Source organism: Mustelus asterias, chromosome 25 (assembly GCF_964213995.1).
Source record: "Mustelus asterias chromosome 25, sMusAst1.hap1.1, whole genome shotgun sequence".
Classification (NCBI taxonomy): domain Eukaryota; kingdom Metazoa; phylum Chordata; class Chondrichthyes; order Carcharhiniformes; family Triakidae; genus Mustelus; species Mustelus asterias.
Genome location: NC_135825.1, coordinates 14,447,514 through 14,468,203, shown reverse-complemented (window position 1 = coordinate 14,468,203; position 20,690 = coordinate 14,447,514). Strand labels below are relative to the sequence as shown.

General features: G+C 44.7%; 1 protein-coding gene across 1 annotated transcript in view; it reads left to right on the top strand.

Moving 5' to 3' along the window:
• Positions 1 to 10,520: 10,520 nt before the first annotated feature.
• Positions 10,521 to 20,690, top strand: part of LOC144479236 (cathepsin E-A-like) — a 29,029-nt gene continuing 18,859 nt past the window's right edge. The window contains exons 1-4 of the mRNA XM_078197904.1: positions 10,521 to 10,576; positions 13,418 to 13,580; positions 15,906 to 16,023; positions 19,465 to 19,583. Of these exons, the coding sequence (XP_078054030.1) occupies positions 10,521 to 10,576; positions 13,418 to 13,580; positions 15,906 to 16,023; positions 19,465 to 19,583 (456 nt within the window). The remainder of the gene's footprint in view (positions 10,577 to 13,417; positions 13,581 to 15,905; positions 16,024 to 19,464; positions 19,584 to 20,690) is intronic.

Below are 20,690 nucleotides of genomic sequence, written 5' to 3'. Positions count from 1 at the left end.
GGTGATCCACTCATTTCAAAGTTTGCCAAACACGGGTAGGAATTTGCGCGTCACAGGAGAAGTGCTTGTTGAATAATATCCTCTGAAATTTGGACATGGCCATGTTAAGACCCAGACCAGAAACTCCAACTGTTTTATGAAGATAGCCTGGAAACTAAATTTTACATTTGATTTAGGCATTAGAGTGAGCATAAGGTGTTTCATTCCAGCTATGATTCAAGTGACCCACTAGGAAGCTTGTATCAAACAAAGTTTATTTAAGAACACAGTTACAATATAACAAAAAGAATTAGCATAACTTTTACCAATTACAAGACTTAAACATGACACAGTATAATCCTTAACAGCTAGCTACCTCTGTTGTTCCAAGTTAAACACCATCCCACAAACATATGCCCTTCTTCTGACTTAGCACAACGAGCAAGTATGCTCATGTGATGCTGGATCTTCAGATTTGTACTACCTATGGACAGAAATCCAGGCAACAGGCAGGCTAATCATCCAATGTGAATGACGAATTGTCACAGACAGCAATGCAGGAAGTAAAAAATAGAAAGGTTTGGAGAGAAGGCCATACTTAAAACAGCCCAACGTCAGAGAGGTAAACTTAATCTTGGGCAGCTTCCTAAAAGAGCCGCACAGAGAACAGAAACTCCAACTTCAGAGAGAGGGAAAGAGCATTTGTTTCTTCTCTCCACTTCAAGCTGCTACTGAAAGCGAAACCACAAACTGAACTTTTCTACGAAGCATCGCGGTCCCTAACCACATGACAATTCCCTGTCAATCACCCCAATCAATCACCATTCTGCAATCCCAAGGGACCATCAAAATCACAGAATACTGCATTAACCCAGATTAAAATCAAGGTGATATCAATCATACTGCCCCAGCAGCAATAAAGGACACTGGCTACAGACAATATGGTGCCGACGAAATTCCAGGTCCTGCCAAAAACATCCTGCAGAGAAACATGATCAACATACACCTCTTAAAGGCACACAACCAGCACAGCCTGATGAAGTCTAGTTCTGGTTCTGTTTATGTATCAGAATAATTCTAATGCAAGTTCCCGTTGATTCAAGATGCTGGATCCTTTTTCCATTTCAGACTGGATTTTAGTGGACCCTGGTCTAGATATTATAAAGTGGCCAGCAATGTCTCCCAAGATTCTGAGAAACGATAGCCCACATTTTCAAGTCAGTAGCAATGGGACAACTTTGCCTGGTGGCTTTAGTTAAAGTTATCCACCGAGACAGAGTTGATCGAGTCTAGAATGCAGATTTCCTGTTTCCCAATGTCTGTTTCAACCTTCCACAGAGGATGAATGGTGGTCAGATGCAGGGCGGGCGACAGGTAGGCTGAGCATCCAATGTGAATGACGAGTTGTCGCAGACAGCAATGCAGGAAGTAAAAAGTAGAGAATATAACTCCGATTCAAATCAAGGCATGAAAAGCAAAATTCAAATTGGGAGATGGAGTTAATGCAGAATCATAAATATCAGAACTAAAACCTTGACAGGATTTTATTTAAAGCTGCAACTTCTAAATGTTCTTCTGAGGCAATGAGTTATTAGTATAATTTGCTTTTCAAGGCCAACGTTGGTTTACATTAGAACATTAGGAATGGGACCAGGAGTAGGATAATCAGCCCTTCTAGACTTCCCCATATTTCAATGAGATCATGGCTGACTTGATTGGGGCCTCAACTTCATTTTCCTGCCTGCCTCTCATAACCTTTAATTAATTGCCTTGTACATCAAAAACTTGTTTACCTCAGCCTTGAATTTATTCAATGCAACAGCCTCCACTGCTCTCTGGAATGATCATAGAATCCCTACAGTGCAGAAGGAGGCCATTCAGCCCATTGTGTCTGAACATAAGAACATAAGAACTAGGAGCAGGGGTAAACCATCTGGCCCCTCGGGCCTGCTCCGCCATTCAATAAGATCATGGCTGATCTTTTCGTGGACTCAGCTCCACTTACCCTCCCGCTCACCATAACCCTTAATTCCTTTACTGTTCAGAAATTTATCTATCCTTGCCTTAAGAACATTCAGTGAAGTAGCTTCAACTGGGCAGGGAATTCCACAGATTCACAACCCTTTGTGTGAAGAAGTTCCTCCTCAACTAAGTTCTAAATCTCCTCCCCCTTATTTTGAGGCCATGCCCCCTAGTTCTAGTTTCACCTGCTAGTGGAAACAACTTCCCTACTTCTATCTTATCTATTCCCTTCATAATTTTATATGTTTCTATAAGATCTCCCCTCATTCTTCTGAATTCCAATGAGTATAGCCCCAGTCTACTCAGTCTCTCCTCATAAGCCAACCCTCACAACTCCGGAATCAACCTTGTGAATCTCCTCTGCACCCCTTCCAGTGCCAGTATATCCTTTCTCAGGTAAGGAGACCAAAACTCTACACAGCCCTCCAGGTGTGGCCTCACCAACACTCTATACAGTTGCAACATAACCTCGCTGCTTTTAAACTCCACCCCTCTAGCAATGAAGGACAAAATTGCATTTGCCTTCTTAATTACCTGCTGCACATGCAAACCAACTTATTGTGATTCTTGCACAAGGACACCCAGGTCTCTGCACAGCAGCATGCTGCAATTTTTTACCATTTAAATAATAGTCCATTTTGCTGTTATTCCTACCAAAATGGATGACCTCACATTTACCTTTCAGTCTGCATTGACTCACTGACAGATCTTACCCAGGACCACCCCTGCACGCTATCCAGCAAACTCACTAATCTATACATCTCGAGGACAGCACGGTGGCACAGTGGTTTGCATTCTTCAGTAACAGCAGATGAACTAAACGGGGATGCTCACACCAAGATCGGGTTTTGTAATGTGAAATTACCAACAAATAGTTAGCACTGCTGCCTCACAGCGCCAGGGACCTGAGTTCGATTCCAGGTTTGGGTCACAGTCTGCGTGGAGTTTGGACGTTTTCCCTGTGTCTGTGTGGGTTTCCTCCGGGTGCTCCGGTTTCCTCCCACAGTCCGAAAGACGTGCTGGTTACGTGCATTGGCCGTGCTAAATTCTCCCTCAGTGTACCTGAACAGGCGCTGGAGTGTGGCGACTAGGGGATTTTCACAGTAACTTCATTGCAGTGTTAATGTAAGCCTACTTGTGACACTAATAAATAAAACATTTTTAAAATCCCCGTGGTTATTACTACTGCAAGTTCCGGGTAGAAGGTGTGAGAAAATTAAGTGTATCGAATATTTGGAAAACAATTAATTCTGGACTAACCCACTAGAGGAAGCATCCTTTCCACATCCAACTATGCAAAGGTTGACAGACAAATAAATGTGCTTTTCATGCCAATTAATTGGCTTTCCGAAAATCTCTAAAACACAAAAAACTGAGTCCACATTTGCAAAAGCTGAAATTTGTGTCTTTAACTCTTCTGCCTTATGATGGAAAAATACAGATCATATTTCAGCAACTATCAATATATTTGTGTGGCTGTAAGTATTCCGTGAGGGAGAACTTGAACTATGACCGCCCCCCCCCCCCCCCCCCCCACCAGCACAACCCACACTGAGCATCATGTTATATTAGAAACATACGTTGAAAATAGGGTAACAAAGTTTGCAGACAACACAAAGATAAGTGGAAAAGTGAATCATGTGGAGGGCCTAGAAGGTCTGCAGAGAGATTTGGACAGGCTGAGTGAGTGGGCGAGGATCTGGCAGATGGAGTATAACGTTGACAAATGCGAGGTTATTCACTTTGGAGGAAATAATAGCAAATTGGATTATTATCTAAAAGAAAAAAAATTACAACATGCTACTGTGCAAAGGGACCTGGGGGTCCTTGTGCATGAGACGCAAAAACCCAGTCGGCAGGTGCAACAGGTGATCAAGAAGGCAAATGGGATGTTGGCCTATATCGCAAGGGGGATAGAATATAAAAGTCTTGCTGCATCTGTACAGGGCATTGGTGAGGCCGCAGCTGGAATACTGTGTACAGTATTGGTCCCCTTACTTGCGGAAGGATATATTGGCCTTGGAGGGAGTGCAGAGAAGGTTCACCAGGTTGATACCGGAGATGAGGAGTGTTGATTATGAGGAGAGACTGAGCAGATTGGGTTTGTACTCATTGGAATTCAGAAGGCTGAGGGGGGGATCTTATAGAGACCTATAAGATAATGAAGGGGCTGGATAGGGTAGAGGTGGAGAGATTCTTTCCACTTAGAAAGGAAGCTAGAACTAGAGGGCACAGCCTCAAAATAAAGGGGGGTCAGTTTAGGACAGAGTTGAGGAGGAACTTTTTCTCTCAGAGGGTGGTGAATCTCTGGAATCCTCTGCCCACTGAAGTGGTGGAGGCTACCTCGTTGAATATGTTTAAATCACGGATAGATGGATTCCTGATCGGTAAGGGAATTAGGTGTTATGTGGATCAGGCGGGTAAGTGGAACTGATCCACTTCAGATCAGCCATGATCTTATTGAATGGCGGGGCAGGCTCGAGGGGCTAGATGGCCTACTCCTGCTCCTATTTCTTATGTTCTTAGATGCAGGAGTAGGCCATTCAGCCCTTCCAGCCGCTCCGCCATTCATTATGATCATGGCTGATCACCAAATTTTATAGCTTTACCCGCCTTCCCCCCCATGTCTCTCGATCCCTTTAGCCCCCAGAGCTTTATCTAATTCCTTCTTGAAATCACACAATGTTTTGGCTTTAACTACTTCTTATGGTAGTGAATTCAAAGATTCTCCACCCTCGGGGTGAAGAAATTTCTCCTCACCTCAATCCTAAAATGTTTACCCTTTATCCTCTAACTATGATCCCTAGTTCTTGACACCCCCCTCCCCACCATCAGGAACATTTTTTCTGAATCTACCCTGTCTAATTCTGTTAGAAGTTTAGAAGTTTCTATGAGATCCTCTCTCACTCTTCTAAACTCCAATGAATACAATCCTAGCTGACTTAGGGCCCGATTTTACCAAAATCGTGGTAAAGTTGGGCATCGGGCCTTTAACGCGTTGCGCACCCGATTCCGAGCAGAGCGCGGCTTTACCAACACCCGATTCGGGCGTGGGCTGGATCGGGCGGCCCGCTGATTAAAATGTATTTGCATGTATTTAAATCGACTTAATGAAGCGCGCGCCCAACTCTACCGCCAAATCCCACTTTACCACCGTGCGGCCCAATCTGCGTCCGCGTTTTTAACGACCTGGTAAATAAAAGTCGGAAGCCGGCGCTTCCTCAGTGAGGGTTGGCGAGAGGGTAGGCGCTTTGCGTTCGGAGGCTCCCCGGTACTTACGTGTGTCTTGAGTCGCGGCCATTCCGCTGTCCCGGGTCCGTGGCGTTTCTGCGAGTGTGTGGGGGGGAGGGGGGGCTGTTGCTGTGCACGAACTCCGGTGTCCGTGTGGTAGCACGGACCTCAGGTCCTGCAGTGCAGCTCACTTCAGGCTGAAGGCTGAAGATGTGCACACAGTGCAGAGAGCACTGCTGCAGCCTTCCAATGTTACCAGGGGCTGTGGCTGTGTGCTGCATGTAGCTGGGGGGGCTGGGGGGCATGGGGGGGCTGTGACTGTCGATGTGCTAGGGGCAAGCAGCATTGCATGACTCCAACATCCGTTCATCCCCGCCTCCCCCCAATCCACCCACAGGAACTAAAAACCTGACAGTCAAAAATCTGGGATAATATTTCAAAATGTATGTCCCCCCATCCATGTTCTGGAATATTATCCCAGATTTTTGACTGTCAGGTTTTTAGTTCCTGCGATTATAATTTTGACATTATCTTCCAAAGGGGATTCCTCTAATTCTGTGCAATGTTCAGATGAAAACAAGATGATAAAGGATCCAAGGCTGCTCCAGAGGCAGATTAGCTGCACCCAACGTTGCCCATGCAAATCACATTCATAAGTAGGGGCACATCTGCCATGGAATGTGAGAGAAGAGTTGCCAATACAAGCTTCTTTTCACTATGGTTGGTTTCCCAGATTTAGTAATCTCCTTGAATCTTATTTCCAACCAAGTTCCACCACGGGGACAATTCTGCCAAGTTCACCACAGGACTCTGAACATTGGAGCATCAACAATCCAGTTACAGATCACAAATGTATTATACAGGTCACTACTTGCTCACTAGGACACTGCAGTTGAATTACCTTTCTCATAGATAATTAGGCAGCACAAAGAGGATGCTACATTATTAGCAGTTTGCAAGATTCTCCCAAGTCCATCCGTCCCCCCCTCTCTGATCTCTCTGCTGTTTTATATTTCGCGCCTGGGCGCGCTGCTTCGGATTTTTTTTGAACTGCGCATGCGCAGCTCACAACTCAGATCGGTCCGCCAGTGCTAAGCACCACCGACAGCGCGCATCGGGCCGGAGCCGGCAAAACGCGTATGGGTGCTCTGCAAAGAGGATTCCGGGCTCGGATCCATATTACGCCCGGATCCCGCTCTTAGGCTCTGATTGGTAAAATCGGGCCCTTAGTCTCTCCTCATATGTCAGTCCTCCCATCCCAAGAATCAGCCTGGTAAACCTTCGCTGTACTCCCTCTATAGCAAGGACATCCTTCCTCAGATAAGGGCACCAAAACTGCACACAATATTCCAGGTGCGGCCCCAGCAACACCCTAAACAATTGCAGTTAAAACATCCCTATTCCTATACTCAAGTCATCTCCCTATGAAGGCAAACATACCATTTGCCTTCTTTAGTGCCTGCTGTACCTGCGCGCTTACTTTCAGCGACTGATGCACGAGGACACCAAGGTCTTGCTGAGTATCCACCTTTCTCCATTTACACCCGTTCAAATCACAATCTGCCTTCCTATTATTGCTACTGAGGTGGAAAACATCACATTTAAATATTGAGTGGCCCAACTATTGTATTTCATCAACAAAAAAACAGTATATTGTAAAAGAAAACTAAAAGAAAGACTTATTCATTTAACCCCTTTAAAATTTCAGGATGTTCCAAAATGTTTCATAGTTACTTGTGAAATGTAATCATTATTGTAATGTAGTCACTATTGTAATGTAGTCATTATTGTAACGTAGTTATTATTGTAATGTAGTCATTATTATAATGTAGACACTATTGTAATATAGTCATTACTGTAATATAATCATTACTGTAATGTAGTCATTATTGTAACGTTGTCACTGTTGGATTGTAGTCATTATTGTAATGTAGTCATTATTGTAACATAGTCACTGTTGCAATGGAGTCATTATTGTAATATAATCATCGCTGTAATGTAGTCATTATTGTAACGTAGTCATTATTGTAACGTAGTCACTGTTGCAATGTAGTCATTATTGTAATGTAATCATTATTGTAATATAGTCATCATTGTAACGTAGTCACTATTGCAATGTCCTCATTATTGTAATGTGGTTATTATTGTAACATTGTCACTATTGTAACTTAGTCACTATTGTAATGTAGTCATTATTGCAATGTAGGAGATGGACAGTCAATTTGTGCACAGTAAGCTTCAAAAATCAGCAACAAAACAAATGACCTTATCATTCGTTGAAGGAGTCTGGTTGTGAAATAAATATTGCCCGGGTCACCCGGAGAATTTGCCTGTTCCTCTTTGAATAGATAGTGCCATGGGAACTTTTCCACCTGACACAGACTGTCAGGGGCACTTTATTGATGTGTGCATAAATAAAATGGTTTAGATACAGTAAAAACAGGGTGGGATAACCGATGTATAGGATTAGCTTTCTGAATGTGTACTGTTGACAAACAGTCTTGCTTACTGGTTGTATATATCTGACAGTGATTATTTTTAATTGATTCTGGGAAGATAGGTGGTGGTGAGCCACCTACTGGAAGTCCATGTGGTGAAAGTACTCCCACTATCGGCAAAGAGCTCCAGGATTTTGAACCAGCAATGATGAAGGAATTGGGATAAATTTTCAAGTTGGGAGAGTGTGTGACTCAGAGGGGAACCTGAAGGTGGTGGTGTTTCCATGTACCTCTGCTCTTGTCCTCCGGGGTGGTTTTAATACTTCAAAGGTGATTTGTTGTGGCTTAATGTGAGAAAAGTATTATTACCAACAGTAAATAGATACATACAAACAAGGTGTTTGGGTCCTTGACCAGAATCCCAAATTACATTAGGACACCAGACTAAACCCCAACAATGTTTCTATTTTAGCATAAATGTGAGGAAAGGATACTACATTCCAGGAGTAATTCCACTGACAAATTAGGAATCTTTTATCAAAACAAACTTTATTGATAACACAGTTTAAATATCAGTCTAACAAAGGGAACAGCTTAACCATTAACAATTTAACAATACTTAAAAAATTAAAGAAGACATCTTCAAGTTCTAACTTATCACTGTTTTATTTCCAAATATGCAACATTCTCTTACAGACCTAAATTCCACTTTAAGTACAGTTAGCAACCATAAATATACTTGCTATGAGCTGTGTACACTGTCTTGAAGCTTTCAGAGAGAGTTAGGGTGGGGTTTTCCGGCCTCACTTGCCCTAAGACTGGAAAACCCGTCCGAGGTCAATGGACCTTTGCATGGTCCACCCCCACCTGCTATAATTTCCATGGTGGGTGGGACGGGAAAATGCCACCCATAGATTTCCAGAGCAGCTTGTGGACCTCTGGTTTTAAACAAACCCAGTTAGAACTGGAAGCTGCTTTTCTCTGTGACACACCTTGCTCCTCCCATTGACTACATTATCACATGACCCTGTCCATCAACTAAATCAAAAACCACAAGGGAAATATCCATCTATAAACAAAATTCCATTAGCTCTCTCCTAAGTAAACACTGTTACCGGAATTTTACCACCCTGCCCGCCGCGGGAATCGGGGCGGGCGAGGGGCAGAATATGGAAAGGTCCCTTGACCTTGGGTGGTATTTTATAGTTTTGGGACGAGCGAGGCCATAAAATCCCACCCTATATGGCTAAAATGAGTAATCATCCTGCTCTTCCAGCATCTGAGCTGTATTCCTCCCAGACATACCAACTGCTTATAGATTAAAGCTGAATCTTAAAATATTCCCCTTAAATATAAAATATATCAATAGCAGCCTATCAGCACAAAGGATATGAAAGAACTGAATACATGACTACTCTCCACTCTTCCCTGGCTCCAGCTGAGGATCCTCCCCAACCCAGGATGCATGGCAATTGGCTGGGCTTCCTGCACTGCTACTCCATAGGTCCGACCCGATCACATGCCCCACGGGGATTGCCCCCTTAAAGGGGCCACACTACCACAGTGGTGAGGTTTGTACATTTGCGAGATGCTGCTTCCAGGGAGACGATTTGTGATCAGAAATTCCAGCTACGTGGAGCCACCTGCTGTGAATTCCTGCTGGCAGCATTTGTGCATGCCCAAGATGTCATAGCCTTTCTTTTCAGCTCAGGGTACTAACTGACACACTGCAGATTCAAGATCATGTGTATTTCTATGACCTATGGATGTGAGCTCCAAAAAACTGTGCATCAGCAAACCTTCTGAGGCTCACAGGGAATGCAAGACAACCAGGGTCGTGAGCCCAACTTTCAATCCCATTGAGATAAAAGCAAAATATTGCGGACTCTGAAACAAAATTTCCATTTATTTTGTTCCATTTCATCTCATTCATCCATCTTATCATCCTTCTTTTTCACTTCTATTTTTCCACTTCTCCATTCCAGCTCTCCTTCTTTGCCCACCCCCATCTCCCCTCCCACCCCTTTCAGTGCAACTGCCACAGTCCTTCAACAATTTGTACTTCTGTTCTGCCATTCTCGCATTCTGATCACTTAATGGACACTCTTAGCACCTTCTCAGCCTTCTGTAACCCTCATTCCCTTTTGTCCAATTCCATACCCCCTCCCCAACCGCCCCCCCCCCAACCCCACCCCAATAGTATAAATCGCTGCTGATTTTCTTTGCTCTTATGTCTGATGAAGGGTCATCCAGACCCAGAAACATTGGCTCTATTCTCTCCCCACAGATGCTGCCAGGCCTGCTGAGATTTTCCAGCATTTTCTGTCTTTGTATCAATCCCATTATTTAGTTGGTTGAATAAATGATAAATATTTATTTAGCCGCCTGTACCCTCACATTGGCAAATAGAGGCTGAGTCATTCAATACTATGTGAGATATAACACTGATTATTTGAGCTGGGAACCCAACTACTTAGGTTAAATCTTTCACCTGGTTCACCACAGGCCACTGATAATTTTACTGGGTGCAACTATTGCACCTTCATATCACAGTGATTCATGCTAAAGTAATACATTTTCCAATTGCATTGGACTTAACAAAGGAGCAACACCGTTGGAAAATTTACCTAAACTTTCTCAGTTGCCTATTTAAACAAAGCTAGGCTGATAATCCATACAAAGCAAAAAGCTATTTGATTTCCTCATGACTTTGCACTCGGGGTTGGTCTTTGTATCGACTTCTGGGCTATAGTGCTCCGGAACCTGAACCGAAGGAGTGTTTCACCAGAAGGGTTAGGAGTGCTTGAACCTGCCGATATTCAACTTGCTGGCCCTGATCTGAAAGGCAGCATGAAGTGGATAATCCTTGCTCTTTGCTGTTTCCATCTTTCGGAATGCCTCAAGAGGTAACTTAGCTGGTTTGATTCGCAAGTTTGTGGATGATACTAAGATTGGCGGAGTTGCGGGTAGTGATGAAGATTGTCAGAGAATACAGCAGGATATAGATAGACTGGAAAATTGGGCGGAGAAATGGCGAATGGAATTTAATCCAGACAAATGCGAGGCGATGCATTTTGGTAGATCCAATTCAGGCGGGAGCTATAAAATAAATGGCAGAACCATCAGGAGCATAGACACTCAGAGAGATCTGGGAGTACAGGTCCACAGATCCTTAAAAGTGGCAGCACAGGTGGAAAAGGTGGTGAAGAAAGCATATGGCATGCTTGCCTTCATCGGACGGGGCGTCGAATATAAAAGTTGGCAAATTATGTTACAGTTGTATAAAAGTTATTTTGGCCACATTTGGACTGCGTCCAATTCTGATCACCACAGTACCAGAAGGATGTGGAGGCTTTGGAGGGAGTGCGGAAAAGGTTTCCCAGGATGTTGCCTGGTATGGAAGGTATTAGCTATGAGGAGAGATTGAACAAACTGGGATTGTTCTCCCTGAAAAGACGGAGGCTGAGGGGCGACCTGATAGAAGCTTATAAAATTATGAGAGGTATAGATAGGGTGAACAGTTGGAAGCTTTTTCCCAGGGCAGAAATGACAATTACAAGGGGGCACAAGTTCAAGATAACGGGGGAAAGGTTCAGTGGAGATGTGCGGGGGAAGTTTTTTTACACAGAGGGTGGTGGGGGCCTGGAATGCAGTCCCAAGTGAGGTGGTAAAGGCAGTTTTGTTCGCCACATTTAAGACTTATCTTGATAGGCATCTGAACAAACAGGGAATAGAGGGATATAAGCAGTTGGTTTAGACAGGTAAACGTGATCGACGCTGGCTTGGAGGGCTGAAGGACCTGTTCCTGTGCTGTACTGCTCTTTGTTCTTTGTAACAAAGCGGAACATTTTTTTATGAAGTTATTCTGTTGATATAAACCAGTGCAGAATGGTTAATTGCTTCACCACTTTATAATTTCAGCTTTGCTTTTAATGTGTGTGTGTGTCTGTGTGGAGGTGTGTGTGTAGGTGTGTGTGTAGGGGTGTGTGTCTGTGTGTAGGGGTGTGTGTGTGTCTGTGTGTGTGTGTGTTTGTGGCTGTGTCTGTGTCTGTTGTGTGCATCTGTAGGGGTGTGTGTGTGTCTATCTGTGTGTGTTTGTGGCTGTGTCTGTGTGTGTGTGTGAAGGTGTGTGTGTAGGAGGTGTGTGCGTCTGTGTGTGTGTGTCTGTGTGTCTGTGTGTGTGTGTATGTGTGTGTGTCTGTGTGTGTGTGTCTGTGTGTGCGTGCGTGTGTCTGTGTGTGTGTGCCTGTGTCTGTGTGTCTGTGTGTGTCTGTCTGTGAGTGTGTGTATGTGTGTGTTTAACCCTCCACCAGGACACCTTGTATAACTCTCCTCACCAGAGAGTCAAGAAGCTGGGGTCATAATCTCAGAGAACGGGTCGTCCATTTAGGACTGAGATGAGAAGAAACTTCTACACTCAGAGACTTGTGAATCCTTGGAATTCTCTACTCCAGAGGAATGTGGATATTTGATTATTGAGTGTACATGCAAATGCAATCACAGAATATGAGGGTCGAGTGGGAAAGTGGAGTTGTGGTAGGAAATTAGTGATGACCTTACTGAATGGCAGAGCTGGTTTGAGGCACTGTTCCTTTTTTTTATGCTATTTTCATTAACATCAATAATTTTTCCATAGGGATGAGGAAGCTCAACTAGCTAACTGTGTTACAATCAATTTTCTTATCCCTTTAGTTTCTTAATCTGATGTCCCAAAGCACAGTACTGCCCTAATTTCTCAATTAAAGCATACTCCCAGAAGCTTAGAGGTTGGCCGTTATAAGAATCTCACACCTTTACAAAGAAGGGGTGGCACGGTGGCACAGTGGTTAGCAATGCTGCCTCACAGCGCCAGGGACCTGGGTTCAATTCCGGCCTCGGGTGACTGTGTGGAATTTGCGCATTCTCCTCGTGTCTGCGTGGGCTTCTTCCGGGTGCTCTGGTTGCCTCCCACAGTACAAAGATGTGTCGGTTGGGTGGTTTGGCCATGCTAAATTAACCCTCAGTGTCAAGAGAAATGCAGATTAGGTGGATTGGCCATGCTAAATTTCCCCTGAATGTCTACAAATGTGCAAATTAGGTAGATTGGCCATGGTAAATTGCCCGTTAGTGTCCAAAGATGTGCAGATTAGGTAGATTGGCCATGCTAAATTGCCCCTTAGCATCCAAAGATGTGCAGATTAGGTAGATTGCCCCTTAGTATCTAAAGATGTGTAGGTTAGGTGGATTAGCCATGGTAAATGCCTGGTGTTATGGGGATAGGGTGGGCCTGGGTGGGATGCCCCCTGGGTGAGAGTAGGTACAGACTTGATGATCCCAATGGTCTCTTTCTGCACTGTAGGGGTTCTACAGAAGGTGCTTTTCTGCAGCTGAGGTTGGGATCTATTGTTGGGTAATATTGCACGTTGTTACAATTTAGAAAGCCAGGCAGTGGAAGCTAGAACTGGAGTCCAGCCTGATGGCTCTGCTGCTTTGTCGCCTTTTCCATGGGTCATCTGTGTATGGGAAGGGGTGGCTTGTTGCAATAAAAGACCAAAGATTTGGATGAGCCAGCTAATTATGAGCTATCTTTCACTTCTTCAAGCTTGTATGCCTAAAAGACACTTCACAAATAAAAGAATTTAGGATACACGCTTTGTGCACATACAAAATTTTGATCGTTTGCAGGCTAATGTTAAGCAAGTAGATCATGAACTAATGACCAACCAGAAATTGTGGCTTCATCTGATTTTCCGAATATTCTTTGGCAGAATCCCGCTGAAGAAGCACAAGTCTATCAAGCAAGCAATGAAAGAAAAAGGGATACTTTCTTATTTCTGGGAGCACCATAAGATGGATATGGTCCAGCTGGGTCAAGCTCAGGAATGTTCTGCCATACAAAAATCAACAGAGCCGCTTCTCAATTACATGGATGTAAGTCTGTCCGGACAAATATTTCACTGACGGCCATCACATTCCTAATCATCTGAAAGTTGAATTCCAGAGATTGGGATTTGGAACTAAGTAACATGAAATCTCCATTAGTACTGACATAATGCCATCAATACATCTGGGCAACTAAACCAGAGGAGGGCGGCGATCATCAGAGGGAAGTTCATAAGTTCAAAAGAACTTGTATGTTCTCCCCGTGATCGAAGCCGGAAGTGAAGTAATAAATTGTGGCTAAAATTGTTCCTCAACCTGAGTGAGGAATTACGGACTGGCCTGTTGACTTTCCATTGTGTTCAATGAGACCTGACATGTGTCAGGACTGAAAGGCTATGATAAGACCATAAGACCATAAAAAATAGGAACAGGAGTAGGCCATTCGGCCCCTCGAGCCTGCTCCGCCATTCAATAGGATCATGACTGATCCAACATTACTCGCATCCACTTTCCCAGCAACCCTTGATCCCCTTACTGACCAAAAATCTCAGTCTTAAATATACACAAGGACTCTGTCCCCACAGCTCTCTGTGGCAAGGAGCTCCAAATTCGCACAACCCTCTGAGAGAAGAAATTCCTCCTCATTGCTGTCTTAAAGTGGCACCCTTTTATTCTGAGACGATGCTCATTGGTCCTAGACTCTCCCGTGAGGGAAAACATCCTCTCAGCATTAATCTTAAGAATCCTACGGGCAGGATTCTACGGCCTCGCTGATCCCGAATCTGGAAAATCCCGCCTGTGGTCAACGGACCTTTCCATGGTCGGGAAAGCCAGGACGGTAAAATTCCGGCACATATGTTTCAGTGAGATCACCTCTCAGTCTTCCAAATTCCGATGAGTGGAGTCCCAACCCATTTAACCTTTCCTCATAAGACAATCCCTCCATACCAGGGATCATCCGAGTGAACCTTCTCTGAACTGCCTCCACTGAAATGGTGTAGTTCCTTAAATACGAAGACCAAAACTGCTCACAGTACTCCAGATGTGGTCTTACCAGTACCACATCTGTACAGTACCTTGTACAGTTGCAGCAAGACTTCCCTACTCTTATACTGCAGCTTATTCATGAGGATGATGGTGCGTGCAGCATTCAGACTTACTGTACCATCTCCATCAGTAACATAACAGTTACTGCACAGAGTACTGAGGCATAACAAGACAAAATGGTTATTAAATAAATACATGTTAAATAAATACTATTGGAGATTCTTTGTAAAGCTACCAAGATACTTGTGAAGAAGATTGTGCCATAATTATCAATGCCTGATCTGGGACGTTGGTTCAGGGTTATGCCTTGAGAAGCTGAAAGTTATTCCCAGTTGGGAATAACTAGGAACAAATGGGAGCAGGACATTTAACACTTGGCGATAGCCATAGCAAATCATTCACATACCTTGCCCTGAGCTCATTGACTCTGTCTGTGATGCGTTCATTAAGGAAAGGGCCCTTGTATAGTCTGCGGCTGTTGGCAATCTGTCCCTAACTCATTTTGAAATGTTCGTCAATTCAGGTTTAAAAATTACCTGGAGTTCTTCGCTGGTGTTTTCGATGAAACTGATATAAAGCCCAGAGTGTAGCTTTTATTGATTTATTTGTCTTTCAGGGGATATCCCAGTCAACTCTTCTTCAGTTCACTCTGAGGTTGAGGAAGTGCTTCAGGCCACTGTGCTAATACCCTGTGCTAATACCCTGTGCTTTGTGACAGAGAGCACTCACAATAATTAAAAATGGACAAACACAGGAACAAGCCACTGAAAGAAATCTAGGGATGAATTTTTGCTTTGGGAGTGGGAAACAGGAAGCAAGTGTGTTGTTGGGCTCCTGAACCCACCCCCAACATCAGACCTGCTGAGATATTCCAGCATTTTCTGCTTTTGATTTTCCCTCTTAGTTGTTCAAAGTTTAGAAATTGAATTTCTTGAGTGTCAGTGCTGGTCGATCAATAAGTGTTTTATTGGATAAAATTTTAAAGTTTATTTATTAGTGTCACACTGCAATGAAGTTACTGTGAAAATCCCCTAGTCACCACACTCCGGCACCTGTTCGGGCACACAGAGGGAGAATTGAGCATGGCCAATGCACCTAACCAGCACGTCTTTCGGACTGTGGGAGGAAACCGGAACACGGGGAGGAAACCCACGCAGACATGGGGAGAATGTGCAAACTCTGCACAGTGACCCAAGCTGGGAATCGGACCCAGCTCCCTGGCGCTGTGAGGCAGCAGTGCTAACCACTGTGCCACTGTGATAGACATAGACCTCACTGCAATCTGGTGCTACCTACATTTATGTTATCATTCCTGTTTCTTTGCAGACTCAGTATGCAGGGGAGATTTTGATCGGCACACCTCCTCAGAATTTCACCGTTGTATTTGATACCGGTTCATCCAATTTATGGGTGCCTTCAGTTTATTGCTACAGCAGAGCTTGCAGTAAGTATAACCAGACCAGCCAGAGACTGGGGCCCAAACTTTCACTCCCGGGTTGGGCACTCAGAGACGGGAGAATTCCAGTAAAAATAGGGGTCCATAGGTTGTAGCTTTGTTCTGAGGCGGACCCACCGTGCCTGCAATGAGTGTGGAGGCTGCTGCGTGTGGAGTCAGGCTGGGTGCAAGGTGTCTCTGTGCTCCAACACCATGCTCAATTAAACATTAAAAACAGAATAAAACACAAAACAACCCTCCAGCCCTCAACCCCTCACCAACCCCCATATACTTCCCATGCTCAATGCATGCCAACATATGCCGCCTTATGCCCCCCCACCCACCCTCAAGGCCCCTCATCCCCTCTATGCCAACCCATGCCTCTGTATCCACCCTCCATGGCACCTCATACCACCTACTGACTGCTTATCCCAATGCCCTGTATAGCCTCTATGCCAACTTCGTGCCAACTCATGCCAATCCCTGACACCAGCCCATCCATGCCAACTCACCTAGTATCCTTTGACAGTTCCTCCACAGTTTTGACAAATTGACAGTTTCTGACAGCTGGGCAGTCGCTTGATAATTTGACAGTTCTTTGACAGTTTTGACAGTTTTTTTGACAGCTTTTACGGTTCCAATGAGCTTATACACTTTTTATGCAAAATCATGTTTACGTTTCACAATCCTTAAGGGTGCCTCACCTCCTCCAAATGGTGCCTTGCCTGTCCCAAAGGTGATCCAGGACCAGATATAAAGGGGTACCTGACCTCTCCAAAGGGGTAACCTAGCTATCCAAATGAATCCACCAAGTTCACACATGCACTTCTCTGCTCTAAACTGTGCACACCAGATTTCATCATCCTGAACTGTCAAAATCCCACCTCAGAGGAGGCAGCAGGTGATGCAAATGGCTGAGAATGTTACATGCACAAACCCCAGGCTGATCCCGGATCTATCCCCACAAAAATGGACCATGCCGTGTTCGAAGGTTAGACAAAGGATTTCCAGCCATTTCTGGGATTTTTGCTGGGCCTGTGCTACCACCATATCACCCTCCAAAAATTTCTAGATAGACTGGTATTCCTTTTGGAATCCAGATTGTCATTCAGTATAATAGACACTTTTATTTGCATTCCAGACACATACTAGAGGATATATTAGGGTGAATCAAGTACTTGTTATTTTTGGAGGCTAAGCTATTGTAAGGATTAAACATAGAGGCCTCAAAAACCATGAGCATAATAATGGAATGGAATTTGTGTTTATCCATGGACTGATTGCCAGGCTGTGATCAGGCAATTGGCATGTTGCAGCTCAAGTATTGGCACAACGGCCAATGTCTTTTCCCCAGGATAGGGGAGTCCAAAACTAGAGGGTATCGGTTTAAGGTGAGAGGGGAAGGGTTTAAATGGGATCTGAGGGGCAACATTTTCACACAGAGGACGGAGCGTATATGGAATGAGCTGCCAGAGGAGGTGGTGGAGGTGTGTATTATTACAACATTTAAAAGACATTCAGACAGGTACATGGATAGGAAAGATTTAGAGGGATATGGGCCAAACGCAGGCAAATGGGACTAGTTCAGTTTAGGAAATCCGGTTGGCATGGACGAGTTGGGCTGAGGGGCCTGTTCCCGTGCTGTATCTCTCTAATGGTTTTATGGGCAGGTTTGTACGATCTGACTCGGGTGAGACCAAAAATTCCTGCCCTAGGTCAACGAACATTTCCATTGTCCGTCCTTCGCCCACTCCGATTCCACGGCGGGCGAAGCGGTAGAATTCCACTGGGGGAACATGATTGATGGATGTGTTAGGTGAAGGTCTGCAGAAGGCAATGTACCCATCTACTTAGCAGCAGAGTCAGGAGATGCAGCTGTGTCAAGAGCCAATCAACCCCTTTCGACAAAGGTAATTTCATAATGGCTATATTTGGTATTTGTCAGTGTTTTGAGCCCCTTGGAACTTGCCTGAAACACTCCTGTGGGTTGTTCTATACTGCACACCTGTATCTTTCAGGTTCACCAGAGTATGCATGGGGTGAATGACCAGTGGAATATCAATGGGTAATGCCTACTTCCCAATCTTACTTCCATCTCTAACACCGGAATGCAAGAGGGCAATACTCTCCACCCAATCCCTGCCCCTTCATTGACTTCAGGGTTCATTGGCTGGGAATTGTTTGGGTTTGTCAGGGATTTATCATAGGCAATTGCACCTAGTGCAGTGTCATTGTTTAACTTAGACACCGCAGACAACATTACATCCTTCAAAACATTCGTAAAGATCAGAGGGATTTTCCAGCTCCGTCATGGCGGGACCCACCATGGGGGATGCGGTGGCCCAGCCAAAAGAGTTTCAGCAGGATTGGACAATCGTGGCAATGGGTGAGACCAGAAAATCCTCCCCAACAGTAACCATATCATTGACCTCGACTGGCAACCAGTTTCCAATCTGCTGCCTCAATAGCCACCACTACCCTAAGCTATCTTCCAACCTTGCATCTGTCCAACCTTTAGTCATCAGCCATGATCCCATTGAATGGCGGAGCAGCCTCGAGGAGCTGAATGGCCTACTCCTCTTCCTATTTCTTATGGCCTTGTGGTCTTTTACCATCGCCCCATGGGCAGGCACCCTGTGAAGTTGGATATTGTGTGAGCCAAATAGGTAGCAATCACTATGATAAAGGGAAAATACTGTGGATGCAAGCATTGACGAAGGGTCACCCAGACTCGAAACGTCGGCTCTATTCTCTCTCCGTAGATGCTGTCAAACCTGCCAAGTGTTTCCAGCATTTTCTGTTTCTGTGTGAGGTAACAATCACTGCCAGGTCCCTATTCCGGAGATCTGGAATCTCCTCAAAAACGTCCGGTCTGCCATTTCAGGCTCCATACTGACCGTTTCTACTCAGCCTCTGTCCTTCCAAAAGGTTCTGCACTGATTCATTTTATAAAAGAATATTGATGCTATTGCACCATTTCATATCAACTGATGTGTAATCTTGCCCTTGTATAAAGAGGATGAAAAAACTTATTCATGGAAGGCTCTTTTCTAGGGTAGAAAAGTCAAATATTAGGGGGACATAGGTTTAAAGTGCGTGGGGAAAAGTTTAGAGGAGATGTGCGAGGCAAGTTTTGTACACAGATGGTGGTGAATGTCTGGAACGCGCTGCCCAGGGAGGTGGTGGGAGCAGGTACGATAGCGGCATTTAAGGGGCAACTAGACGAATACAGGAATAGGATGGGAATGGAAGGATACGGACTCCGTAAGTGCATACGGTTTTAGTTTAGGCAAGCATCATGATTGGCGCAGGCTTGGTGGGCCGAAGGGCCTGTTCCTGTGCTGTATTGTTCTTAGTTCTTTGTTCTTTGTAATAAATCAGGTGAGTTGAAATGATCAAATCCTTACCTAGAATTGTGTCTCTCAGTGTGAAAGTTTTTCTCTTTTACAGAGGACCATGACAAGTTCATCCCAGATAAATCATCTACTTATACAAGGGATGGATCCCCTTTCTCAATCCATTATGGCACCGGTAGCCTGACAGGAATAATTGGAATAGACAATGTAAAGGTGAGTTTTTGTGTTCACCTACAGAAGAATCTGGAATCTCACGAGGGACGCAGTTCTTGCACGATATTGGTTGAGAGACATTACATTTCACAGGACAAGTTGATCCAAATACGGCTAGAATCACCCAAAAGGTTGAAGGGTAAATTGATTTTGGGACTTTACTTAGTTGACATGGAAGGCTGTTGACCTGAAATGTTAACTCGATGGCAGGGATTTCCTGGCGCGGCGCATGGCAGGGATCATCGCGGGCGGGATGGAAAATTTGATGGACTAGCCATCACTGCAGGACTGAAAAGCCCATACCCCGTAACCCCACACATTTACCTTACGCATTTACATTGCCGAAGGACTGGAAAACTCCTGTGGACTTAAAATTTTTTAACATCTGAATAGTTGTTTCACACTCGGGACTTCTGTACAGAATATGGGGAGGAATTTTCCATTCTCGTGATGAATGGAAGCACGTTCTGGCCTCACCATAGTGGGTTTTCCTGTGGCAGGTGCAGCATTCCATTTAATCCCCGTTGACTTTGGCAGGACTGGAAGATCCTGCCAGTGGGAGGAGCATTAAAATTTAACCTTAAGTCTGGTGGTGGATGGGAAATTCGGCGTGATTCCCAATGTGTGGGGGATGTGATCTTCTGCTTTTCAGCTGGTTAACTATGCATCAGTGAGGCGCTCTGCAAATTCCATAGCGGGTCAGGCAGGAAGTCACCCACTTTACCATTACCTCATGGAGTGAAAGTCCTGGCATCATATTTAAAGGGACAACATTCACTAAATACCGGTCAGGAGGTCGGCATTACTCCTCCTGAGTCCTTGTGGCCACAGCTCATACAGGAGAACTTTGCAGATGTGAGAAAGCACATCCCAGGACATATGAGGGCGTCTCTAACTTTGCCTTTCACTCATCTCTAGATAACAGCACTGCTGGCCAATGCTCACCATTGCAGTGGTCCATCTTTGCCAGCCTTGACCTTCTAGAGGCCCAGCTGCCTCTGTCAACACCATCAACTTCACCCTCTAAGACACCACCTTTCCCAGACACTTTTCCCATCCTGCCCCTATAAGGCTGCCCCTCCTGCCTTGCCTTTGTTCCACATTTCT